At 40.8% G+C, this 27312-nt stretch overlaps 2 protein-coding genes across 2 annotated transcripts in view; both read left to right on the top strand.

Annotated features, from left to right (window-relative positions):
• DNAJC6 (DnaJ heat shock protein family (Hsp40) member C6) overlaps positions 1–1137 on the top strand; it is an 84280-nt gene extending 83143 nt beyond the window's left edge. The window contains exon 19 of the mRNA XM_084243056.1: positions 881–1137. Within this exon, the coding sequence (XP_084099182.1) occupies positions 881–982 (102 nt within the window). The 3' untranslated portion in view covers positions 983–1137. The remainder of the gene's footprint in view (positions 1–880) is intronic.
• A 16334-nt stretch (positions 1138–17471) lies between these two features.
• Positions 17472–25168, top strand: LEPROT (leptin receptor overlapping transcript; the record flags this gene model as incomplete). Its single annotated transcript, XM_084242358.1, has 4 exons — positions 17472–17579; positions 19174–19256; positions 23144–23330; positions 25052–25168. The coding sequence occupies 4 exons, from the start codon at positions 17472–17474 to the stop codon at positions 25166–25168; spliced, it is 495 nt and encodes a 164-aa protein (XP_084098484.1).
• Positions 25169–27312: the final 2144 nt, after the last annotated feature.

Genomic DNA, 27312 nt, shown 5'->3' with positions numbered 1-27312 from the left:
GTACTGAAAAGCGTTAGAATACAGTTGGCAAAATTGGGGAAATCAATAAAATATTCCAAATGAAACTAAATCGATCACTATATTGATTATGCCAGTTTATGTTTTCATTAAAGTATGTGTATGTCTATGTTTTCTACATTGTCAGAAACTTAAACTATTGCATGGCCCAACTGAAACCCTCATAAGACTTAGAAATCTCCATGACAGGAATAAATTAGGCAGTGTATTAGTCTTAATCTCCCCCAGTTCAGTCTTAGCAGTCATCCCTGTACTCCATGCTGAAGTGGAACATCTTGCTGTCTTGTGAGCTGGGCCTGTGACGCTAAGTGATAGTTGAAGTGTCCCTTGGGAATACATGCTTGAAATGGATGTATTTGATTTTCGTTTCTCCATTTTTTTTTTGTGACTAGTCTGAATAGAAGAATTAATGGGAAACGCTGTGACTCAGTGAATTGAAAGAGCAAGAGAAACAGCCCCACCCCCCAAATCCACAAACTGTATGACTTAGATAGATTACAGGTCTCCAAGAACACCTGTTTTTAGAAATGGGGAAAGAGGAGGTTAAAAATGCAGTTCACTGGAGATAAGCTGTCATGTGCCTCAGTCACTTGGTAGATAATCTAGAGATGGGAGCTATATCTGAGAATTTTTGGTACCTAGTAGGTTCCCTTTTATCTACTTACAATGATCCTATGTGAATTTCTAGGGGAAGGGCATTTGGGGAAGTCATCATAATTAGTGTTACATAGACTGGGCTGCAAAAAAGTAAATGACTTAGTAAATTTCAATTACTTAGAGCTCACATATTAGCAATGAAAAATTTCATGTAAGTAAAGGTTGGGCCTGTGATGTTTGATGTGTGTTTTTGCTTTTTCCATAGGCTACTGGGCAACCCTATGAACAATATGCAAAGATGATTTTCATGGAGCTCAATGATGCCTGGTCTGAATTTGAAAATCAAGGCCAAAAGCCCTTGTATTAATGTATGAGCTTTCCCATCTCTGCTGCAGACCTGTGCTAACGCTTAGTGTGTGTCACAATTCTGAGGTTGTCACAGATGAACCAAAAACTCCAGTAACATGTATCCAGTACTAACCTGTTAAATTACTTGTGAATTAATTCCTTATTGATAAGGAATGTGGATAATTGTTTTCTCAAGCCCCCACCATAAAAGGCCCAAAGCAGGAGAGGAACTTGTAGTCAGATGACCTTGCACAACATTCCAGCGTGCCCTTTGGGGACCCTACTCAGCATTTTCTGGGGAAATGGAAAATAGAGGCCACTGAAGGCATAATATCCATCTCATTGTCTGAGGATTAATGAGCAAAAGTTATAATAGGATTACATGGTGGATTTTAACAAATGGTTTTTAGATTTTCTTGGAAAGATGTAATTTGAATAATGGCATTACATAGATTCTAGGAATGCAACCACCAACTGTTTTTTTTTTTTTTTTAATGGAAATTTACTATGGTCTTAGCATAACACTGCATTTCTTTTGGTCTGGAGATTTAGAGATGTAAAAGAACTTGACTTGTGGGAAGTGACTATACTACAATCTAGTGGTTACCACCAACCGTTACTGGAAACACTAAAAAAGTAGTGAAAATGCTGGTAAGAGAATATAAGGGCTCTGAGGCCGTAGGGATATTATTCCTGGTCAGAAACCAGGCTGCTACCTTCCTTTCCCTTTAGAAAACTGTGGTTTCTTAAAGGAAATGTTTTAACACCATAACAACAACTCTAAACCTGGACTTGAAAGAAACTTTAGTTTTGTTATAATGCTTAATGCTCTTCCTTTTGCTTAGCCAAAAAAGTGTTCTTAGCTGGAAATAGGTTGCAAAGCGGTTTGGCAGGACTGATACATAATATGGTCTCAGCGTCCTCTAGATTTGTGAGCGGTTGTGGTGAGAATGCTATGCTCACCTACAGACTGGGCCAGATGGCTTGGCAGAATTTGCTTTGAGGAAGCAGTTCCCCTCCCTACCTGGTGAAACTGGCCCCTTTGGATTATTACTTGGGGTCTATTGCTTTAAATATAGTTGGGGGTCCACAGGAACAGCATTCGCACAGGGACATCTGCGAAAGAAAAGCAAGGATGAAACCTTTGCAGACCTCATACTGGTTAGATTTCAGTCCAGTGTTTTGGCTGTTTCTCACTTGAGGAATAAGCAGCTGTTATCCTGTGACTTCAGTAGATCCCTTTCGGTGTGCACATCTACAATGTGCCTACAGTATATATATGCAAGGCAGATGGGCACAATGGTTTCCACGCTAGTCTTAAAAAGGTTCATGCTCAATATTATTGTGTAAAGCTTTCAAAAGTTGTTTTTAAAAGACAATCACTTTTGTTTATATTTTTAATTTTCTTGTGGTAAATTGTACCAGAAAAGCAGCATGTCAAAAATACTTTTTGTTCTGTATAGAACTCTCTTCCTTTTTTTTTTTTTTTTTTGGGTTATAAAAGGTTCATCACTTACTTTACCTTTTACTGACAATGTGAAACTTGAAGAAAATGTTCTCTTTTGAAATATACAGCTGTAAACTGTTCAAGGTAACCATAACAAACTAGGTGTTATTTATTAACATATTATAAAATAATGTTTGATCCAGTATGTGCTTGTCTTATTTAAAATTGGAATGTGAGACATGTTGCTGTGACCTGTTTTTTCTCATTCATTCACATTTGTAGATATTGTGTGAACTACAGTATATAATGATAATAATTAAAAAAGGCTCTTATGTGAATGTCACGTACATTTTGAAATGATAGAACTATATTAGCTTTGTATCATGTTTGGATAATTCATCAATATTCACAGTTTAAAACATCGTTAAACATTATATAATTAGCAATGAGAAAGAATCTTACCTAACTTAAATTTGGGAATTCCCCCATCTCTATTCCGGATACATTATAATTCTGGACCCCTATTTATCTCAAAACTCTTAACATATGCAGACCAACAGGGCTTTGCATTCCTTTAAAATATCTGGTTGTGACAGAGCTTGTTGTTGATCAGATTCACTGTTTCATTCATATTTATTGTAATATATTTTTTGTTTTGTAAATATGTTACACATAAAATGTGATTGGTCTAAACTATTTGTAATGTATATTAAAAGGCTCAAAAATACTTGTAGAGAGCTAAGTAATTTTTGCACTTGCAGGGATATCACGACAAGCTTGAATTACACCTTTTATGATTCACTTTAGAAGAGTTATGGGGCAAGAAAATAAAAAGCACATAATACATTTGCACCAGGAAGTAATCTGACAAGATTTTGATTTATACTTTAACCACACCTACTGTTATCCTTACACACACATACACACACAGTCTCTCTCTCTCTCTCTCTCTCTCTCTCTCTCTCTCTCTCTCTCTCTCTCACTCTCTCGCTCTCACAAACACACACACACACACATCATGGTGCATGAATACTGTTTCAAAAAGAATCAGCATAAAAATCCTGGGATTACTGAGTAAGAATATTAATGGATTTTCCAAGCTGCTTTTTTATGCTGAGGCAAAGGCATTGATCCTAGAAGTCTGGGACTTTGTCATAGAAAGCAGTTATTTTAGTTCTCTTTTTCTTGATTATATCCTTTAAAAAACATTGTATGATCAATTTTAGTTCTTTTTTTTTTTTTTTTTTTTTTTTTTTTTTTTTTTTTGACAGAAAATACCTTTTATTTTATTATTATTATTATTTTTTTTTTTTTATAAATTTTATTGTTATATTCCCCATACAATTGCAGCCCCCCATTCTGACCCCAATCCCTCCCCTCCCGCCCCCGCCCCCCTAAAAGTGTCTCTGGTTCATAGTTTTTTGTTGATTTTGATTTTCACTTTCTTATAGTTATTCATTTTCCTGGTCCATTATTTAAGTTTTCTAGATTCCTGCTATGAGTGAGACCATCCGGTATTTTTCTTTTTCTTTTTGGCTTATTTCGCTGAGCATGATCCCTTCCAGCGCCATCCATGTTGCAGCAAATTGCATGTGTTTATCTTTTTTGAATGCTGAGTAATATTCCATGGTATATATGTACCACATCTTCTTGATCCAGTCATCTATTTTTGGGCATTTGGGTTGTTTCCAAAGCTTAGCTATTGTAAACAGTGCTGCTATAAACATAGGGGTGCAGGTGTTCTTTGGAATTGATGTTTCTGTGTCCTTTGGGTACATACCTAGGAGTGGAATTGCTGGGTCATATGGAAGCTCTATGTTTAGTAGGTCCAGAAATCTCCACACAGCTTTCCACAGTGGTTGGACCAGTTTGCACTCCCACCAACAGTGCAGAAGAGTTCCTTTTTCTCCACACCCTCGCCAACATTTGTTGTTGCTAGTTTTTTTAATATGTGCCATTCTCACTGGTGTAAGATGGTATCTCATGGTAGTTTTGATTTGCATTTCCCTGATGACAAGTGATGTTGAACATTTTTTCATATGCCTGTTGGCCATTTGCATTTCCTCTTCAGAGAAGTTTCTTTTAAGCTCTTCTGCCCATTTTTTGACTGGATTATTTTCTTTGTTGTTGTTGAGTCTCATCAGCTCTTTGCAGATTTTTGTGATCAGTCCTTTATCATTAGTGTTGGGTGCAAAAATGTTCTCCCAGTTGGTGGGGTTTCTCTTTGTTTTTGTTATTGTCTCTTTTGCTGTGCAAAAGCTCTTTAATTTGATATAGTCCCAGCTGTTTATCTTTGCCTTCACTATCACTGCTTTGGGTGATGTGTCTGTAAAGATGTCTTTGATGTGCAAATCACGTAGTGTTTTGCCTATATTTCCTTCTATATATTTTATGGTTTCAGGTCTTATGTCTAGTTCTTTAATCCATTTTGAGTTGATTTTTGTGTATGGTGTGAGGTGGTGGTCAAGCTTCATTCTTTTGCATGTAGCGACCCAGTTTTCCCAGCACCATTTATTGAACAAACTTTCTTTGCTCCAATGCATAGTCTTTGCTCCTTTGTCAAAGATTAGTTGACCATAAATCTGTGGGTTTATTTCTGGATTTTCTATTCGATTCCATTGGTCTGTATGTCTGTTCTTGTTCCAATACCATGCAGTTTTGATGATTATGGCTTTGTAGTATAGTTTGAAGTCTGGGAGTCTGATGCCTCCATTCCCTTCTTTTTTTTTCAGGAGAGCTTTGGCTATTGGGGGTTTTTTGTGATTCCATATGAATTTCATCAATAATTGTTCTATTTCTTTGAAGAATGACATTGAAATTTTGATTGGAATAGCATTGAATCTGTATATTGCTTTTGGAAGGATGGCCATTTTAATAATGTTTATTCTTCCAATCCATGAGCAGGGGATGTCTCTCCATTTCTTTGTGTCTTCTTCTATTTCTTTTAACAGTGTTTTATAGTTTTCTTTGTATAGGTCCTTTACCTCTTTTGTTAGATTTATTCCCAAATATTTGATTTTTTTTGTTTCAATAACAAAAGGGATGGTCTTTTTGATTTCTTCTTCTTCAGATTTATTGTTTGTGTATAGGAAGGCTACTGACTTTTGCGTGTTGATTTTGTATCCTGCCACTTTACTGAACTGATTGATGAGTTGAATTAGCTTTTCTGTGGAGTTTTTGGGGTTCTCTATGTATAATATCATATCGTCTGCAAATAGTGATAGTTTGACTTCTTCTTTTCCTATTTGGATTCCTTGGATGTCTTTCTCTTGTCTTATTGCCCTGGCTAGGACTTCCAGTATTATATTGAAAAGCAATGGTGAGAGTGGACATCCTTGTCTTGTTCCAGATCTTAATGGAATTGCTTTCAGCTTTTCACCATTGAGAATGATACTGGCTGTTGGCTTGTCATAGATGGCCTTTATGATGTTGAGGTATGTTCCTTGTATCCCAAGAACTTCAAGGGCTTTTATCATGAATGGGTGTTGTACTTTGTCGAAAGCTTTCTCAGCATCTATTGATATTATCATATGGTTTTTATATTTCTTTTTGTTGATGTGTTGGATAACGTTGATTGATTTTCGGATGTTAAACCATCCTTGTGCCCCTGGAATGAATCCAACTTGGTCGTGGTGAATTATCTTATGGATACATTGTTGGATTCTGATAGCTAAAATTTTATTGAGGATTTTTGCATCAGTGTTCATTAGGGAGATTGGCCTGTAGTTTTCCTTTTTTGTGTTGTCCTTGTTCGGTTTTGGTATTAGTGTAATGTTGGCTTCATAGAACGTGTTTGGTATTGTCCCTTCCTTCTCAATTTTTTGGAAGAGTTTGTGAAGGATAGGCACTAATTCGTCTCTGAATGTTTGGTAGAATTCATTTGTAAATCCATCAGGTCCTGGGCTTTTGTTTTTGGGGAGGTTTTTGATTACCATTTCAATTTCGCTAATTGTAATTGGTCTGTTTAGGTGTTCTATTTCTTCTTTATCTAGCTTTGGGTGATTGTAGAGTTGTAGGAATTTGTCCATCTCCTCTAGATTGTTAAACTTGTTTCCATATAACTGTTCATAGTAGTTACTGATTATTCTTTTGATTTCTGCTGTGTCCGTTGTGATTTCTCCTCTTTCATTGATGATCCTGTTTATTTGTGCTTTCTCCCTTTTTTCCTTTGTGAGCCTGGCTAGGGGTTTGTCTATTTTATTGATTTTTTCAAAGAACCAGCTCTTGGTTTCATTGATCTTTTGGATTGTTTTTTTAGTTTCAATTTCATTTATTTCTGCTTTGGTTTTTATTATTTCTTTTCTTCTACTGGTTTTGGGGTTTTCTTGTTGTTCTTTTTCTAGATCTTTGAGCTTCGAGATTAGGTTGTTTCTTTGCGTTCTTTCTTGTTTCTTGATGTGAGCTTCTATTGCTATATATTTTCCTCTTATTACTGCTTTTGCTGCATCCCATACATTTAGGATATTGGTGTCCTCCTTGTCGTTCAATTCAAAAAATTTTTTAATTTCTTCTTTGATCTCCTCATTAGTCCAATGGTCTTCCAGTAGTGTGGTTTTTAATCTCCATGAGGTAGGAAAGTTCCTTGCCTTCTTTTTATGGTTTATTTCTAGTTTGATGCCTTCATGGTCAGAAAAGATGGTTGATAGGATTTCAATCTTGGTGTATCTGTTGATGTTTGTCTTGTGCCCCAGTATGTGATCGATCCTGGAGAATGATCCGTGTGCGCTTGAGAAAAATGTGTACTCCGTTTTTTTGGGGTTTAGTGTTCTATAGATGTCTGTTAAGCCCAATTGCTCTAGGTCTTTATTTAGAGCTTTGGTTTCTTTACTTATTTTTTGTCTTGTTGATCTATCCATTGTTGATAGTGGTGTGTTGAAGTCTCCCACTACGTATGTGTTTTCTCTGATGTCTGTTTTCAGAGAGGACAACAGTTGTCTGATATATTTTGGTGCTCCTTCGTTTGGTGAGTATATGTTAATGAGTGTTATTTCTTCTTGAAGTATTGTCCCCTTGATCATAATGTAGTGACCATTGGGGTCTCTTTTTATCTTTTTGAGTTTGAAATCTGTTTTATCTGATATAAGTATAGCTGTTCCTGCTTTCTTTTTTGGCCCATTTGCTTGTAGGATTGTTTTCCATCCTTTGACTTTGAGCCTATTTTTATCTTTTGTAGCTAAATGTGTTTCCTGGAGACAGCAAAAGGTTGGGTTTTGTTTCTTAATCCAGGCTGCAACTCTGTGTCTTTTTATTGAAGAGTTTAGTCCATTTACATTTAGAGTTAATATTGATATGTTAACATCTGTATTTGCCATTGTGTTTGTCTTTCCTTTGATTTTATCTATTTATTCTTTTAATAACTTTTTTTTTTTTTGGCCTTCTTTCATTGTTATTCGTCGCTCTGAGGTTCTGGCTTTAGGACTCCTTGTAGTATTTTTTGGAGTGGGGGTTTAGTTGCAATGAAATTCCGGAGTTTCTGTTTGTCTGGGAAGGTCCATATTCTTTCTTCAAAGAGGAAGGAGAGCTTTGCGGGATAGAGTATTCTTGGTTGGCATCTGTTTTCTTGGAGTCTGTTGACTATGTCCCTCCACTCTCTCCTTGCCCGTAGTGTTTCTTCGGAGAAGTCTGATGTCAGCCTGATTGGTTTTCCTTTGAATGTTATCTGTTTCTTCCCTCTTGCCAGCTTCATTATTTTTTCCTTGTCCTGGATTCTTGGGAGCTTTACTATTATGTGTCTTGCTGTATTTTTCCTTTCGTCGTGGAAGTTTGGTGTTCTTCTTGCTTCTTGTATATCAATTTTCAGCTCCTTCTTCACATTTGGGAAGTTCTCTTCAATTATCTCTTTGAATATTTTCTCTGTTCCTACATCTCTCTCCTCTCCTTCTGGTATTCCTATAACTCTTATATTTCCTTTCCTCATGGAGTCAGATAGTTCCCGAAGTCTTTCCTCGTTCTTTTTCCTTCGTACTTCTCTTTCCTTCTCTGTTTTGGTTCTTTTTATTTCTGTGTCTTCAAGATTACTTATTCGTTCTTCCATTTCATCTATTCTGCTTTCATTGCTTTTCCCAGAATTCTTTAGTTCTTCCATTAATTCTTTGATCTCCTGCATTTCTTTTACTTCCCTCTTTAGGGACTCAATTTCTTTCTTCTGACCATTGTTTTCCCTCTCTAGGGACTCAATTGCATTCTTCTGATCGTTGATTATTTTTCCCTTATCATTGTTTTCCTTTATGACTTCTGTCAGTTTTTTAATCACGGCAATTTTAAATTCTCTTTCTGGAAGGCTCAGAAATTCTTCCAAGTTATTGTCGTTGCAATCTGGGGGCTGGCTTTCTTTTTGTGGTGTGCTTTTTCTCTGGAGAGTTGCTAGGTTGCGTGTGGTTCTTCTCCTCCCTACTGTCTGTTTTCTAATTTGCCGTATGCGTTGGGACACTGTGTTGTTGGGACTTGCCGGCATCTTGGGTGGGCTTCTCTGTTCCCCTCTGGTTCTTCCAGGAGTCATCTGTCAGTTTCAAGCAGCCTTTACTGGAGAAAGGTCCCTGTTCTAAAATGCCGATGTGGGGACACACTCCCCTGTGCGCCTGGTCTGCCCCGGCGGTGGGTTCCTGCTCCCCTCTGGGCTTGGACTGCAGGCCAGAGGGGGTCTGGCGTGGGCGAACTTCCCCCGCTCACCTCTGGCTCCTGGGGAAGCCTTCTGCAGGTAGTCTTTACTGAAGAAATGTCCCTGTTCTAAAATGGTGATGTGGGACACACTCCCTGCGCTTCTGGTCTCAGGCACACTATTCTGCGCGCCTGGTCTGCCCCGGCTGTGGGTGCTCGCTCTCCCTGTGGGCTCAGACTACTTGTTCAGAAGGGGCCCGGTGTGGGCTAACTCCCCAGCGGCCACTAGCTCCTTCAGTAGCCTGTGCTGGGGTCAAGTCGCTAGGTGGCACCAGAGATCTCTCCTAGAGCCCTTGGGGAGCTGATTTTCCACCCCGTGGGACAGGGAGCAGAGCGGGGATGGTAGGGTACACCTCAACGGCTTTAGGGTGCTGTGTCTGTCTTGTGCCCCACCGTCGTGGGGAACCCACGCCCCTAATTTCGTGCCCCGGGTCTCAGTTCCAAAGCCCTCAGTTCCAGGACGCGGGCTGTAGCCCAGATCAGTGGCGCGGGAATGGCGCCTTTTGAATCCCGCTCCCCTGCCTGGGCGCCTTGTTCCTGCTCACTCAGGGAGGGCCTCCGCCCGGGTCTCAGTTCCACAGCCCTCAGTTCCAGGACGCGGGCTGTAGCCCAGATCAGTGGCGCGGGAATGGCGCCTTTTGAATCCCGCTCCCCTGCCTGGGCGCCTTGTTCCTGCTCACTCGGGGAGGGCCTCCGCCCGGGTCTCAGTTCCACAGCCCTCAGTTCCAGGACGCGGGCTGTAGCCCAGATCAGTGGCGCGGGAATGGCGCCTTTTGAATCCCGCTCCCCTGCCTGGGCGCCTTGTTCCTGCTCACTCAGGGAGGGCCTCCGCCGTCTCCCCGCAAGCCTAGGTCGCAGGCGCGGGGACCTGGGCAGCTGCAATCCGAGCACCGCTTTCGCGCAAGCTTACCGGGCGGCCGGGGCTGTGTGCTGGTGCTGGTCTCCTCCTGGGGGGCGGGGCTCTCTTTTTAATGGCGCGTGGAGCTCACCTCCGCGGCGGATCCTGCAGGGTTCGCCTCAGCTCCCGTTCACGGGGTGTGGTGGCTGCAATAGTTCCTTTCCACTCACAGTCCCACTTGCTGTGTCCGTTTTTCTTGTTGGGCGTTTTGGTTTGTTGTTTTCCTCCTCTCTGCCGGTCGGAGAGTGCCGCCTCTGTGGGCGGGGGAGGGGAGCAGGGTTCTGCGCTTCCCTCCCTTCTCGTCCTCTTTTATGGCAACTTTCTTCTTCGGGCAGTTTGCTGGAGTCGTCCGTTTATCTTCCGTGTCCCAGTTCTCACTGGGACCTGCCGCTTTTCCTCCCTATTAACTTTTTTTAATGGGAGATCTTACTCGCAGCGTCTCCTCGCCGCCATGTTGCTCCAATTTTAGTTCTTTTAGGATAAAAGCAGAGTGTTCATTTGTTAACAAATGCTGCAAATCAAAAGCATTTGAACCATCACTGTACTGTCTTTGGAAGAACATTCAAGTTGGGTCCTAAATAAAACACCATTATATAAGGAATGAACACAGAAGTTGAATTCCAGAAACAGTTATCATAACTGTTATCATAACAGTAACAGGACTGTTATCATACCAGTAACAGGACTGCTTTTCTGCTGGAAACATCTCTTGGGGAATTTAGGTCACGCAAGCAAATTTTGGTTGTTCCTAAAATAAACCATGATGTTTTGGCATAATGATATAGTGTGGACTTGAGACTAGAAAACTGGGTTTGAATCCTGGTTTTTCCACTTACAGACTTTCACACTGGGCAAGCTTCTTAAAGACTCTGAGTCTCAGTTTTATCACCTGTAAACTAGAGATCTTCTAACAACCCTGCAAAGGAGAGAATGTGCATATAAACTGTCTATTTTAGGTGCTTACTACCTACACTGTAATGGTTGTTATTGATAGTTGATGAGACAATGTGTATCATCATCACAGGTTGATATTGTGGGTGGAATTACATTGTAACTTCAGGTTGTGCAGAGTGGGTAACATAACTAGCAAAGAACAACCAAAAGTAACTTGTGCCCTGTTCCTTTTGTTTCTGTGGGCTCACAGATTTGTCTGCATAGAATAGCAAAGAAACATGACTGAGTGAAAAGAAGTGGTAGCTGAGAGGAAAGAAAACTAACATTGGCTGATTTCAGTAGTGTTGCATCATACTTGTATTTAGTTTATGCAGTGACTTGAGCGTTTCCCAGTGTGAATTTGATGCCACTGCATCGAACTTGCATTCATTGCCCTATGTGTTTTTTATATGTTCCTCAATTACTTTTCAAAAAGTTCGCAGAGGCAGGTTTTTGTTAATCTTGCCTCAGGAGATAGAGGCATGGAGGGCTTACTCAGAACTGAGGTTTGAGGCTTGATGTTTTAAAATAGGGAAATATCCTATCTTAATTTTCTTTTTTTCTTTTTTTAAAGATTTATTTATTTATTTATTTATTTATTTATTTATTTATTTATTTATTTATACAAGCACTAGGTACAGTCAGAAGCGCGGGAGGGTGAGAGAATTCACCAGAGCCAGAGCGGGGAGCAGAGCAGGCAGAAGGATGGAAGCACACTGCTGAGGGGAGCAGCGGGCGGCAGGAGAGGTCTGCATGTCATGTGGGCCCCTCCTCCGGTGGCCGGAGAGCAGCTGGGGATTGAACCGGCGCTGCAGAGGCTGCGGGCAGCTTCACAACCCAGCTCTCAACCGCTGTGCCACCGGGGAGGCCCCCTATCCTAATTTTCTAAGGGAACATAAAGATTTGTTAATTCAAACAATATTTGTGTATAGTATATATGCAAGATACTAATTGAGATGTAAGGGAAAATCAAATGAACTAATGGATTTGATTGGCCAGTTAAACATAAGGTGTTGCTATTATTTCTATTTATGTGGCAGTTCCTGTCTTTTGGAGGGCATGAGATCTGTGAGGAATAGTCTAAGTGCTGTCTGACTTCAGAGTTAGACGTTAGTACTTGATCTCATCTTCTTTACTACTAGTTACTACTACGAGGTGCCCATCTAAAATGGGAAAAAATAAGGCCTAGTTCATAGTGTGAAGGAATTTAATGTAAGGAGAGAATACAAAATTCATTTGCAGAAGGGTCACTGTAGTCCCAGGCAGTGTGTGGGAGGCCTCAGAGCTCATCCAACCCAAAGCACACTGATGCAAGTCAGCTTCACTTACTAAGGTTTTACCCTCTGGTTTTGGCAATGTTTTTATTCTTAAGGGAATCTGGAATGGGTTAATGGAAGAGCAGGGTTTTTTTTTTTTAATGAGCATCTATCTGCTGAGAAGAAAGTGGATTTTCTCAGGAGATGGTTAAAGCCCCTGGCTAACTTTCTTCTTACAGAATTTAGTAAACTGGAGAGGACAGATGGTGTGGGCAGGAAACTGTCCCTGTATTTTTTCTGATTCCAGACATTACCTTTGGACAAACACCTCATTTTTTGGCTTCTCACAGTCTTCTAGTATCTTCTGAAACCAGGCTGTGCCTTTGAAGTAGTGTCAATTTTCTTGGAATCCATTTCTCTTCTATGGGCTAGCCATAGATTGACAGGGAAGGCTTCAGCAGACCCCTATATATAGCTTTCCAAAAGCACACTGGAATGTGAGGAAATAAAATGGAAGAATCGAAAAAGAAATGAAACCCTCATCAATTATAGAAAATCCTCATCAATTAAGGAGAAATGTCTTAACTTCCTCATGAGACCAGTCTGGCACTACAATAAGGAAAACTACAAAGAACAGCCTTCCAGCGTTTGTTTCCTTGAGTGCTTTCACAGGTATTTAGAAAATGATACTCAAAAGAGTGAAAACTTCTCAACAACCTTGACTAGAATACAGGCTACAAAACAAAGAATGCAGTGTATTTCTGGATATCCAAGGTACTGGAAACACAATGCTTTTAATAATTGTACTGAATCTATGAGGAGAAATGAGAGCTAGAAAAATAAAATAATTGCAAAGGTAATTGCAAAAAATAAAATAATTGCAAATAATATGCTTAGTTTATATTTTGAAAAAGTGAATTGAGCAGAGATACTGAAAGTTGGTGGTGATGAGAGTCAGTGATGCTAAGGTAGACAAGGAAACCTGAGTTCTCAAGAACCCCTTTATCTTTCAGTCGTGTTGAAAATGAAAAGCAGTAGAAGAGGGGCATCACCGTAGTGTGATCACCCCGTTCTTTGCTAGAATGGGTGGTAACTGGTCCATCATCCAACCACTTTCAGCGCACCTGCACCTGGCACAGGTAAGTCTTTCCCTTTCTGAGGCTCTCCCCGTTAAAGGTGAAACAAAGCACTGACACTAGATGGATTTAAGAGTCTCCTCCAGATTGTTTCTGCCCTACACAGTTCTCTCCAAAAGCAAACACTGACTGGCCTCCAAGGTGTAAACTCGCCTTGGTTACCAGCTGACTTTGAGGCCCCAGCGTATAAAAACAATATTTATTTAAATGTCCATGCAAGTCTCGGACACAAAACAGCTTCTTGGTCTTTGTATAAATTACCAGGGTACAAAGGAGAAAACGCCAGTTTTTGAAAAATGCCAAAGCTGGTGTTAATCAAGGCAAGCAGGGCGCTGCAAAGGCCGCATCTTCAGCAAGGGTGTGTCCTCGAGGCCCGCCCCGGGAGCCCCGACCCCACCCGCCTCCGCCGCGGGAACGCCTGCCGGTGCACAAGGGCACGCGCGCCTGCACGCGGGGACTGCAACGCCGGCTGCTGGCGGGTGTCCCTCGCCCCACTTTCTCGGTCTCCGCCCTCGGGCAGTTTTGGGTCTCGCGCGGGGCTTCTCGCGTGCCGAGCGGGCCAGCGGGGGTGCCTGGGGCCGAGGACGCGGCGGCCCGGGGGAGCCCGTGGCTCAGCCCACGCAGGAAGGGCGGAGCGTGCGGGCAGTTTCGGAAATTAGGGAAGGGCTCAGGCTTCAGCAGAGGGGCTTCCGGCGTGAGATCCTGGTTAATCGGAGTTGGCGGAGGGCGGAGGGTTTGAGCGATGAGCGGACCCTGGAGCAAGGTCCGCGGACCCGGGGGAAGTGAAGCTCTGCGAGCGAGGGGCGGGGTTATGGCCGTTCGGGGGCGGGGCTCCGCGTGGCGGGGGCGGGGCTGGGGACGGCGGAGGCGGGGCTCCGAGTGGCGAGGGCGGGGCTGAGGACGGTGGAGGCGGGGCTCTGAGTGGTGGGGGCGGTGCTGAGGGCGGCGGGGGCGGGGTCCCGACTGGCAGGGCGGGGCTCCGAGTGGCGGGGCGGGGCTGAGATCGGCGGGGGCGGGGCTCCGAGTGGAGAGGGCGGGGCTGAGGACGTCGGGGGCGGGGCCCCGAGTGGCAGGGCGGGGCTCCGAGTGGCGAGGGCGGGCCCGGGACCCGCCGTGCCGCCCGGGGCGGGCCTGGGCTGGGGCCCCGGCTGTGGCAGGAAGCCGGAAGCAGCCGCGGCCCCAACTCGGGAGACATGGCAGGCGTTAAAGGTACATCTTGGCCCCAGACCCGCTCGTCCTGCGACGGGGCTGTCGCCCCAGGTTCGGGCTAAGGCTGGAGTTGCGCCTTCAGCGCGTGGGTGGGGAGCAGCCCACCTAGTCCCGCCACCCTTCCCACGCCTCTGGGTCGGAAGGCAGTTGCCGCCTTCTTCGCCCCTTGGGGTGCGGCTGGGGGGCCGTTTCGGGGAGCCTCAGCTCTTTTTGCAAGGCCACTGGCCTTCACGCTCTCACCTGGAGCATCCCGGGACCCTCCAGGCGAGGCCTCGCGGGGAGCAGTGCCCGCCTGGCAGGTGCTGGCTAGCCCGGCAGCATCGCCTCCGGGGTCCCCCTCAATTCCTCGGCCGTCTCGCCAGAGCCTCCGAGTTTTAAACTAGGTTTCCCCCTCCGGGCATGTCCACCCCAACGCTCCCCTTCCTCTCCCTGCCGCTCGGCAGTTTCCCATGTCTTACAGAGGAGGCTTTGTCTCCGGTGTTCTCGTCGTGAGGGAACTTCATCCTCGTTCCTGATGCTTTTTCCAGTTGGGCAGAGTTGATGCAGGCGGGGTGTCAGCAGAAAGCGCCCAGAGATGCTGTATTTCTCTTAATTGGGAGGGTGGATGATTAGGTGGAATCTTATCGCTGTCTTCATTATTCATCTATGCACAGACAAGAAAGTCTTGTTTGTGCAGAATGTGATTTTGAATGGGGTTGTTGATGGAAAGGGTATGGATTCCTTTTTGGGGTACTTTCCCGGAATGGGAGGGCATGGCAGAGGTGGGAGAGGTTATCAGGATTCCTGTTACTGTTTTGTTAGGAAATCATTCGATTTACAATCTTTTGAACAGAGTAGCGTAACTTTTTTTCTATCTTGGAGTTCTCTTTTTGAAATTTGTACTCAAAGATCTTCCCTGTTCAGTTAATCAAGATATGCTGCACATAGGTATACAGTATATTTGCACGAGTGTGTGTTCACTATGAAATCGATCTCAGTGTGTGAGCTGTTAGTAGTGGACACATTTTACCTCTCTTTCTGGCTGACTAATATATTCAACATTATTAAACATGATTTACTAGAACATTGTCCTACTATGAGAGCGTCCATTGTGTAATATATTCATTTGAAGCCAATACAGATAACAAGTTGTGTTTTAGTATTACACTGCATTTAGTTGTGCCCAGTAACTATCAAATATTAAAGGCGATGTTTATAGGTGAATGTGTTAGAAATTGTTATGTGGTAAAAAGGAAAATAGGCTAGGAAATGGAAGAAGAAACACTTGCAAATAATCCATTCAATTTTTATTGAATGAGTTCTGAGACTTGGGTAAAAAGATCAATGAGAAGTTATAGTTGGGTGACAGATCTGGAAATAATGTTACTTCCTAAGTGTCTAAGGTGTGTGCAGATACAGTTGGGAGCGCAAAGGTAGTGTTGTGGAGTGAATTGTGTCCCCCAAATAGATATGTTCAAGTTCCCGTTCCTCAGTACTTGTGACTGTGACCTTATTTGGAAATAGGGCCTTGGGAGATGTCCTGAACTTAAAATGATACTAGGCCCTAATGCAGTGACAAATGTCTATAAAAGAAAGGGGAAGTTTGGACATGGAGACATAAAGAGAACACCCCATGGCCATGGAGGCAGAAATTGGAACTAGACAACTAGCTGCAAGCCAAGGAGCACCAGAGGTTGCCAGCAACCACCAGGAGTTAGGAAGAGGCAAGGAAGGATTCTCCCCTTAGGACCTTCAGAGGGAGCGTGACCCTTCCGATACCTTGATTTAAGACATCAAGCCCCCAGAACTGTGAAAAAATAAATTTCTGTTGTTCTGAATCACTAGTTTGTAGCACCCTGTTCATAGCAGCCCTAGAAAACTGGAACAGATGGAATTACTTGACCCTGCCCCAGGGAGGATGAAGACTGTGTTCATGGAAGAGGCAAGCCTTGAATGGGCTCTAAAAGGTTCTATGAGGCTTCTCTTGGCAAAGGATAGGGTGAGGGTGGAATGTATTCTCAGTGGAGTGGAGAGAACAACGTGGGACCTGGGCAGTGGGCATGAGAGAGCATGTACCCTTCAGCAGCTGCAGCTGTGTTAGTAAGGCTACAGCTTGGTGGCAGAGTAGTGGGATTGAAACTGGAAAGGTAGTCAGTCTTCTGGCCATGATGTCTCTAAAGGAACAACCTGGAGGCTGTGAAAGCAGCTGCAAAGGGGTGAAATTGCCTTGGTATATCTGAGATCACCGTCTGATGTGTGGAGGATGGACTGACAATTTGAGGTAGGTACAACATGATAAAGGCTGCACTAGGGCAGTAGTAGAGGGTTCTAGAGAAGAGAGTTTCTTAGTCCTTTAGGGCTGTTACAAACGACAATTTATTTCTCAGTTCTGGAGGCTGGGAATCCAGGACACAAGTGCTAGCAGATTCCCTCTCTGGTGAGTGGTGGAAAGGGTAAGGGAACTCTCTGGGGTGTCTTTATTAAGGACACTAATCCCATTCATGGGGTCATTCATCCACCCTCATGACTTAATCACCTCCCAGAGACCTCTTATACCAATGCATTGGGTGTTAGGATTTGACATATGAATTGGAGGTTGGGGAGACACAATCTTCAATCTGTAAAAGGGTGGACACAGGTAGTGAGCAGAGGCCTGGGAGATTGGAATGCCTTGACTTGCTTTTTTTCTAGTAGGCAGAGTGCATGGATGTTGTTTGTCTTTCAACATAGATACTTCAAAAGGAAGAAGTGCATGTTTGGGAGGAGAGGGTGGGCATGCTTCGCTATTACACATGTTGAATGTGAGGTCCTTATTGCTACCAGGCAGATAATTCTAGATCAGAGTTGGAGGTTCAGGCCTTGTTCGTAGCACCTTTTCTGGGCTGCAGCATCAAATGTAGCCGGACCCTTCTGGCACTGGGGGGCTTTCTCAGCAAGAGTGTAGAGTGACAAGAGAGATGAATTGAATTCCTGGTCAGCTCCAACTTTAAGAAATGGCAGAAGATGTGATTCCTGAAGAAAGAAAAAAGGAACTAAAAGAATCAACTGGAGATTTAGTTGTGAACCTTGAGAGAGTGGTGTCACAGGTCAAAAAGAAGAAGGTCAGCCTTTCCTAGCTTTGAAAGGTCCCAGTAGTGAAGATGGTCAGGCCAAGGGAGGAAACAAAGTCAACTAGGAAAAGATCATCTCAATTGGAACAATGTATGGAAAGTTACTTCTGTACATTTTCCCCCTAAAATGTGATATTTACTAGATGGAAAAATACATAAAACTGACAATCCTTCCTTGCCTTCTGTCTATATATTTCAGGTGTTTTTATAAGCATCTTGGCATCTTCCTTTAAAAGTCTCCCCAAGTCTCTTCTTAAATTAAAAAGGAACAATCAAAATGTTAATTAGTTTTGTCAATGACTAATTTTGAGTATTATGATTTTTTCAGAAGAAAATATGGATACATCATATCCTATGCTTTTGATTTATAACTTTATCAAAGAACATTGCTAAAATGATCAGCATTTACATACTGAGCACTTCCTTTTGCCAAGACTATATATAGATGATCTCATTTCATTCCCAGGAGCTCCCTGATAAAGTGGCACCATCCTTCCCCTTTACAGATGAGAGGTTGCATTTAAAGAGATGCAGTTCCAACCCAGGGTCACTTGTCAGTGGCAGTGTTACCGTGGTGACTCAGAGCTCCCGATTTTGGAACAACCCTGATATTCTGTCTCAGAAGCATGACAAGGGCAGATATGTTCCTACTCCCTCAGAGATGAGTGTCCAACAGATGCAGAGAGTGAATATTTTATTCAGTGGATACTAGCTGGGAATCATTTTCTATGAAGATATGAAAGTGGTTTTCAAATACTTGCAGTACTGTGGTTTAGGGAAGCAAAATGATCAAAGGGTGTATATTACAGGGAGGCAGTTTTGGACATAATTTAAGGAAAGAGGGTTTTCAGCATTTAGAAGCTGTCAGAATGAAATGACTGTCTCGGGCCATAGTGAGTTTCCCTCCACTGGTGTGTAGGCTGGCTGATTGGCCTCTTGTGACTAGTGTAGAGGGAATTCATACATTAGAGGTTGGTACTGGAGAAGCTGGAGACCTTTCTCCACCCTATCATTTAAAAGGGTGGACATAGGTAGTGATTTGCTAATCAAATGTAATATCAGCAAATAAACTAAATTGCTATCTGTGTTTATATCTTTATTTATTTATTTATTTTATAAATTTTATTTTTATATTCCCCATACAATTGCAAGCCCCTTATTTTGATCCCAATCTCTGCCCTCCCGCCACCCACCCCCCATAGAGTGTCTCTGGTTTATAGTTGTTTGTTGATTTTGATTTTTACTTTCTTATAGTTATTCTTTTTCCTGGTCCCTTATTTAAGTTTTCTAGATTCCTGCTATGAGTGAGACCATCCGGTATTTTGTGTTTATATCTTTAAATTAAAAATTTTTGAGATACATTTCATATGCTATAAAATTATCTTTTTCAAGTACAAAATGTCATGGTTTTTAGTATATTCACAAAGTTGTGTAACCATCACTACTAACTCCAGAACATTTTGTCACCCTCCCTACCCACCAAAGAAACTAAACCCATTAGTAGTCATTCCCCATGAGTGGGAACACCTCTTCTCCTCTACTTCTTGGTCATCACTAATCAGAGACCTTTAGTTCTTGACTTTATTTCACAGCTCTTGTGGCATTGTCCTTCAGTGGAGCTATCGGACTGACTTTCCTAATGTTGGGATGTGCCTTAGAGGATTATGGGTAAGTTATTTCAAAAAGAATTTTTTCTTGTGTCTTTATCACTACTAGTACAGGTATGAGCACCAGGCTCTAAATACTGAGTTAGTAAAGCCCAAATTAAGAACAGTCCTTTCCTGGGTCCTTTGTATATGTGTACACAAAAGATTCTTAAAATGGATATGTTCATTTAGTAAACATTGATTGAACACCTACTCTGGACCAGCTGGGATACAAGGATGCAAAGATGTCCTCAAGGAACTTAGGGTCTAGTTGTGTTTGAGAGATAGGAAGGCAGACAATCTAGTCAGTCTGTGAAGATGAGTATAGGGTGCAGTAAGAGTTCTAAGACTGTACATCTGAATTTCCCCGGGAGACATGGGAAGGGCTGCCTAGAAAAAGCTGTCTTTAAACTGAGACTTGGCGGACAAATAAGAGTTTATTAAGTGGATGAAAGGGGAGGGCATTCTAAAGCAGAAGGAGCATCCAGCAAATTCTTTACTTAATCACTGTTGGTTGAGTGCTTCCCACATGCCAGCCACTGTTATGAAAAAAGCAGGGATTAAGAAATAAGAAAGCAAAGGTCTTGCTCTGTTGGTATCTGTGTTTCTGTGGGGATATCAGACAAGAAACATAAAAATACACATAAAACTGTTAAGAAGACTAACTAAAGAGTCTAGATGCTCAGGTAAGTGAACTGTGAGCAGAAACAGAGAGAATTTGAGGATGTCTGGGGAAAGAGAACTTTAGGCAGCAGGAAAGCCATATCCCAAGGCCCAGGGACATGAAACATAGTGACTGTTCCACAAGGCTAAAACATAAATTAGAGCTGGGAGTGGCAACAGAACAGCTGCCTGAGGCTGGAAGGTCAGTCCTTCAGTGTATGTTATGGAAAGGAGGTTAGATCTTACGCTTCAGGCAATAGGAACTGTGAATAGGTTTGGAGAGTGGGGGGTTTGTGTTAAAGATGATTCTGGCCAAAATATGGGACTAGATAGGGAAGCGCTGAGACCTTAGTCAGGGAGAGCAGCAAGGAAATATTACCATAACTAGTGCTGTGCCAGTAAGGATGGAAAAAAAAGGAAGGAGAGAGATCTGGGCGGTAGAATTACCAGGTTTTCTTTGGTATCAGGGTTCAACAGGGGAGAGAGTTCTTGGATGTCTCCCAGGTAACTGGCTTGAGCAACTGGGTGGAAGATGATGTGACTAGCAGACCAGCTGGAGCTGGTGTGACAACACTCATGAGTTCCAGTCTCTTACCCCGGCCTGGCCCACTATCACAGAAATTGCTTGAACACAAGAGGGATCAGTAGTTATAAAGCAACAACTTCTGTTGTTCAATGACTTAAATAGTTTTCACAGCTATTACTTTCACTTTAGGAACATAAGTTATTATCCTCATTTCTATTGAATAGCTGGGAAACCAAAGCCCAGTGTGATTAAAGGTTTAACCCAAATTGCATAACAATAATTGGCACAGCCAGAAATGGAAGTCATGTTCTGACTGTCTTGACTGGTGGTGTTTCCATTATTCCGCAACCAACTCTAAATCCACGTTTTAATGATCTTTGATGCACTTTGTCTTTAGAAGGTAAGAAACTGACCCAGTACTGTAACTACAAAGAAGTTAGTTTATATCTTAGTGATGGTGATGCAGGATTATAGACCAAATGTGGCCTGCTGCCCTTTTTTTGGTAATTAAAATATTATTGAAACACAGCCAGATAGCAGCAAGGAACTATTATCATAATATTGAGTAGTTGCAACAGCCATGATGCAGTTTTTGCTTGAAAAACAGAAAAAATATGTCATGACTTTTCCGACAACCCAATATATTAATATTTTACTTGTAGTTAAATATTATAACTATGTTTTTTTAATGTGTTATCTTGGGTTACTTTCGCATCTGAGAGTAGAATATTTTTGTTTGGTATGATTATGTAGGTTATTTTTAGGGGGTCTGAGAATGTTTTTGCCATTAATTTATCTGAAAATATTTTTGAGCATTCCCTACCTACCAACTCATACTGAATAGAAAGGTTGTATTTTGGGGTAGTGGGGAAAACCTGTACAGTGGAAGAGTTTAGTATTTGAGACAGAGACCTTATGATTTGCAAAACCTAAAATAATTACTCTTTGACCTTTTACAGAAAAATCAACCTGGCTTACAAGTTTATTGATTAGTATATTAATATTTTACATATTGTTAAATATTATAGCTATATTATAAAAATAGACATTTATAATGTTATATTTACAGAGTATAGTAGTATATTAGAGAATAGTACATATTTAATGTTTTAATTTTATATAGAGACAAAGTTGCTTCTACACAACAGTGTTTTTAATTGGATAACTGACTGTGAAAGGGAACATAAAGGTGTTTTTCAGAAAACTGTCGCTATATATTCTAGGAAGATGTGAGAACTCTTAGCAGTGGTCATATCAGATGATAGCTAGATCTTGCTCCAAACCTCTTCTCCTCTCTACCTATTTTATTACTGGCATAAAAGCCCTTTCTAACACTATTACTTGGTGATTTTTGAAACACACTAACAATCCTCTAGTCTAAAATTAGGAATCAAGCTCAGTGTTTCCATCTTGTGTCCTCTTGATGAAAGGCACTTTCCTTCTTGCTTTTCAGTCCCCATCCTGCCTTGCTAGAGCTGTGTCTGAAATGGTGGCTTTGCCGCCACTCTTGCTCAGAAGTGCTGGCTCTCTGGGTGGTTCTGTGCTAGGATATTGTGGGGGTATATACTATTGTGATGTGTATATATAAAAATTGAGTGGAAACTATGCTTTTTATTCCTCAGATAATGAAACATAATGTCTAGTTGGAGAGAAGTATTTTTGAAGTATTTATACAGTACATGTACTTGGAAAGCAGATGGCAATTTTTAATTTATGTAAAACATTGACATTTAGGAAGAAAATAGATTGCATTTTTGCATTATGCTGTTGTGATCTCTTGTAATGAAAATGAGAGTGTATCAAAAGTTTTTACTAGTAAGCATATTTATTTTCATGCCTTCCATAGTTAAAATCCATTTGTTTATTCAATAATTATTAATGGAGCATGTCATTCTAGGTCCTGGAAATAACTGGTGATTGATAATACAAATCAGATCTGTGTCTTCATAAAAAAGAAAACATATCAAAACAAGAGCTGTGCAGAAAGTTAAAAGGATGATGTACTGGAGACTTGGGGTATTTAACGTGGATGTCTTGGGAAAGCTACTTTTAAGAGAGCTCTCATTTTATATTGCATGATTAGAAGGAGCCAACCAAATAGAAAACCAGGCGGAGGACCATTCTGAGCCATAGGTTTTGCTGGTGCAAAGGCCCCGTGGCATGTATGAGCTAAGGAGTATTTGAAGAAGGGAAAAAGCCAGCCTGGCTATTGGTGAAGGGAATGAAGGGAAGATGGTATGAAAGAAATGAAAGAAGTTGAGAATACCCAGATCATGTCAGACTTTGAAGGCCTGGACAAGGAATCTAGTTTTTATTCTAAGTCATTAAAAAATTTCTAATATGCAGGCTCTCACCAGATCTTTACTGACTTAGCATTTGCAAGGCACTATGGCATGTTCTAAAGGGAAAGCAAAGAAGACTGAATTAAGATCCTCTCCTTAAAGAAATTACAGCTCAGTAATACAGAAAACAATTAAAATTCTCAATTATACATTGTATAGTTGTTTCTTAACACAATATAAGTTATTTACATATTAATGAGGTAGCAATTTTTAATTAACACTTCTTATCTGTTTCTGGTGAAAATCATCTTATAAGTAGTATTGGATATTTTTTCAAACTAGCCATTTAAAATAATAACTTTGAAACAGTAATAGGTCACTAATTTAAGCTGTGGCTCTAACTTCTCATGTTGGGTTTCCTCTGCCTCCAACTGACAGTGTTTACTGGCCCTTGTTCGTGCTGATATTCCACGCCATCTCTCCCATCCCCCATTTCATCGCCAAAAGAGCTACCTATGACTCTGATGCAACAAGTAGTGCCTGTCGGGAACTGGCATATTTTTTCACTACGGGGATTGTTGTTTCTGCCTTTGGATTTCCTGTTATTCTTGCTCGTGTGGCTGTGGTAAGTTTTATTTTCTATTGTTTTGCCCATTTGTTGCTGAGTTTACTTTAGAAGCTTATGTCTGGAACCTCAATTCATTTTCTGTTGCTTAGATTTAATGCTCAAGGCCAGACTTTTTAAAAGTTTTTCTCTTTTCCCATTTTAGATCTGCCTTGGCTATGTTTTCAGAATGCCTGCTTTGTTTCTTTTAACAGCTTTTAGCCAGACCATTTGATTTCTTACTTTTTTTATTTCAAGCTTTTTTTTCTGGAATTGTTTTTAAATCTTTGCTTCCTATCTAAAGGCAATCCACAAAGACTATCATAACTGATTTTCTAGTTCCAAAATGAACATCATATCAAATTCTCTGGCAAATAGGATCATGGACACAATTGTTGACTCAATATGATAGGCATACATGAAGGGCCAGCTGTGTAATTGCTAGAAGACAGAGTGAATAAAGTGACATCTTTCATTCAGTGTAAACATTTTCTTTTTGTCTCTAAAACTAACATTGTGGGTATAATTTATTCAGCTCTTTGATGTTCACTGTTTTTCATTGTATTGGCCACATACACCCCCCCTCCCTCCTCCAACTACAAATGGTTTTAATTTCGTGGAACTCTTATTTGGGGCATTGATTATCAGATAAGCACAAGTCTTATTTAATCATTCAGTAAATACCTTTGGAACATGTGTTCCTTGTAAGACACCAGGAATAAGAGGCAGATAATGTCTCTGTTCTCAAAGAGCACAGAAACTAGCCTTATGGGTAAGTATACTATAAATGTACTTTTGTGATAATTGAAATGAGATCAGAATGCCATAGGAGCCCCGAGAAAATTCCAGTTGGCATTTGATGTGGGCCTTTAGGAGAAATAGGGTTTTGATTAAAATAGGGAAGGCTACTCATTGGAATGGCAGCCAAGTATGAGAATGCACTATGTGGAATAAAGAGCGATTCAATATGATTGAGGAAGGGGTCGAGATGAAGACTAGAAAGGTTGGTAAAACCTGATGGGGAAGGGTCTTGAATGCCATGTGAGGTTGATAATAGAGAAGCATTGAAGACTTTTGAATGCGAAATTGTCATGACCTTATTCTTCTTGTGCCTTAGACTCATACTTAACTTTTTGCTGTAAAAATTTCTGTTTTTGCCTTTCTGTACTGCATCATATTTTATGAAGAAACTCTTTGATGTTCTCTCTTGGTTAAAATAAAACAAAAAATGGCCACTAGATGGTACTCTCATCCCTGTCTAAGCCTTGTAAAACCATCTGCCATGCTGGAAGGCTGTTTTTGTGTGTATTCAGATTATTATTTAAAGTCTTTTCTTGCCTGGGAAGAAAAAAAATCAATCCAATCCATAACTCTCCAGTTCCTGTTTTCATGAAGAAAGGCAATACATAAAGAACTTCCATACCCAATATTGTAATTGAACCATTTATAATCTTGCTAGATGTATTTTACTTCAGGCAATCATTGTCTATTGAAAATAAGTAGAGAAGTATGTCTAGTGGGGAAAAATGCTAAGGATGATACTAGACTTAATTAGCAAGCATCATGAAGTAGTTAGACTAATTACTGAATAGTTCACTGTCTCCCGCCTCTAACATTTAAGCCTTTTAACAGTTATATGTGATATTTCATTGGATGTTTCTAAGCAGAAAATAATAGAGATTTACATAGAGTACAAGATGAAGAAGGTAAGGATTTAATCTTTTTTTTTTCTTATGTTTCAGATCAAATGGGGAGCCTGTGGCCTTGTGCTGGCTGGCAATGCAGTCATTTTCCTTACAATTCAAGGGTTTTTCCTTGTATTTGGAAGAGGAGATGATTTTAGCTGGGAGCAGTGGTAGCACTTTATTCTCACAAAATGCATTTAATTTCTCAGAATTCATACTATATGTATATGGTTACAAGTGACATTTTACTACAAAATTTAATATGCTGGGTTTTTTTTTTTAATACCTTTATATCATGTTCACTTTAAGGAAGACTACATGGGAAAATGATTAGTTTTACTAACAGCAAATAGACCTCTCTGTTTATTCAAGTTGAATTATATTATTCATTTGGCTGTTCATATGGTCATGGTGCCCTCAGAAAGTTTGTTCAGTCTTACAGACCTGTTGACTTTCACGGTGCTCCCATGTCTGCCCTGGCATGGGCTTGCGTCAGCAGATAACACTGGAGCAGGTCTCGTTCTGCTTAGGACTTCCAAGATACATGGTGGCCCAGAAGACAGAGGTGTCTCTTCGTGTTGTATATCCTTGATTCTCATCGTGTGGTCCATATGCCAAGAGCATCCACATCTCTAGGAGTTTATTAGGAATGCAGAATCCAAGGCCCCAACCTGAGCCCCGAGCATTTTGATGAGATTCCAGATGAATCATGGGCACTTTAAAGTTTGAGAAGTGTAATCCCAGAGGAATAAGCTTCGTTCTTAGCTTCCTTGTCTCCTCCTTGACTGAACCATTTAAACTCTCTGGTATTTAACTGCTCATTTGTAAAAATTGCTTCACCTGCCCTCATGTCGTGCCTGAGCCCAGATTCTGATATTTGTAAAATGTCCACACGTATAACATATAGGTTTAGATCCTCAAGTTTGTGAAGTGTTCTCAGTAGGGAACAGCTATGCCTTCACACTGTATGAAAGGCAGGGACTGTTTTCACAGTGCTGGGGAGGACAGAATAATTTAAGAGCCCCACCAGTTGCAGGTGAGGGAGGTTAAGCTGGAGTGATTTCCTACTTAGGCAGGATGGGGAAGTGTAGATAGGTATTACTGTTTAAAGTCCCTTTGTGATCTGATACCCCCCGCCCCGCCCCCAGCAGTTCTTATTTTCCTTTACTTCATCATGGAGTTGGCTTCTCCTTTCTCCAGAGACACAGAGCCAAGTAAGCAAGCAGAGGGTGAGCCTCTTCATTTTATTTACGTGTTGATGTACTTAACTGTCTTTCATGTCCAGTAGGACACACACACATATATTTTTTACATCTTTAAATGAATCATTGGGAATATATGTCACGTTGGATCCCGTAACCACAGTTTTTCTAGCTTAATTGTTTTGCTCAAGACCTATTGAGAAAAGAAAATATGGGAAGTAGAACTACTTGATCAAAATATAAATGATTTTTAAAGCATTATTAATGTATGGTAACTGACATGTTCAAAATACCAAACCCTTGAAATTTGTAATAATGATAATTAGCACCCCCCCACTCCATCGTTTCCTAGAGTGATACTGTCGACCAGAAGATAAAAGTGATACCCAAAAGGATAATGTACAAAGTTATATTTTGGTCTTGTGAGTGATTATATGTTTTCAATGTTCTAGGTACATGTAGAATTGTTAAAGTTGTTATTGCCAGTATTTATATTAGAAAAATTATATGCACACTTTATAGTTTTAACCAGCATTTTTAATAGCACTTGCACTTACTGTGTTGTAATAAATTTCACTTTTAACAAAAAAGAGAAGTTTAATTTTAAAAGTCTTTTTTTTTTCTGATGTACCCTTGCTTTAAAAGGAAACAAAATGCTTAAGCGAGAATTTCTTGGTATTCTGCAGTGGACATTTTTGAGCAATCATCTGTTCTGCAATAGAATAATAGCATTAAGTTTTAAAATACCACTTCGAGTATTTAGTTGATGTACTAGCTTTTCTTTCTCTTAGATGGTAATAATAATTAATTTATACTACCTTTTGTAAAAGTACCTCTCTTGTTTACATTCAGTTCAAATAACAAGGTAGCCTTAATATGTAGCCTTAAAGCTTATCTCTTGATTGCATTTCCAGAATGATATAAAATACTTGTATATAAAATATTTTTTGCTGTTCCTTAATACTGAAGTTATTCTTCTGTAATGCCTAAGTGACATTTAAGTAACACGTAGCTATAGGAAGTATCACTTTAGATGAATGTACCATATAGAAGTTTCAATCTTGGTAACACAAATTCAAACATTTTTTTTTCCTTATGAAATATTTACTTTTTTCT

The sequence above is a fragment of the Talpa europaea genome, assembly GCF_964194135.1.
Source record: "Talpa europaea genome assembly, chromosome: 9".
Lineage (NCBI taxonomy): Eukaryota > Metazoa > Chordata > Mammalia > Eulipotyphla > Talpidae > Talpa > Talpa europaea.
The sequence above is the reverse complement of the archived record's forward strand: the minus strand, read 5'-3'. Positions and strand labels throughout refer to the sequence as shown.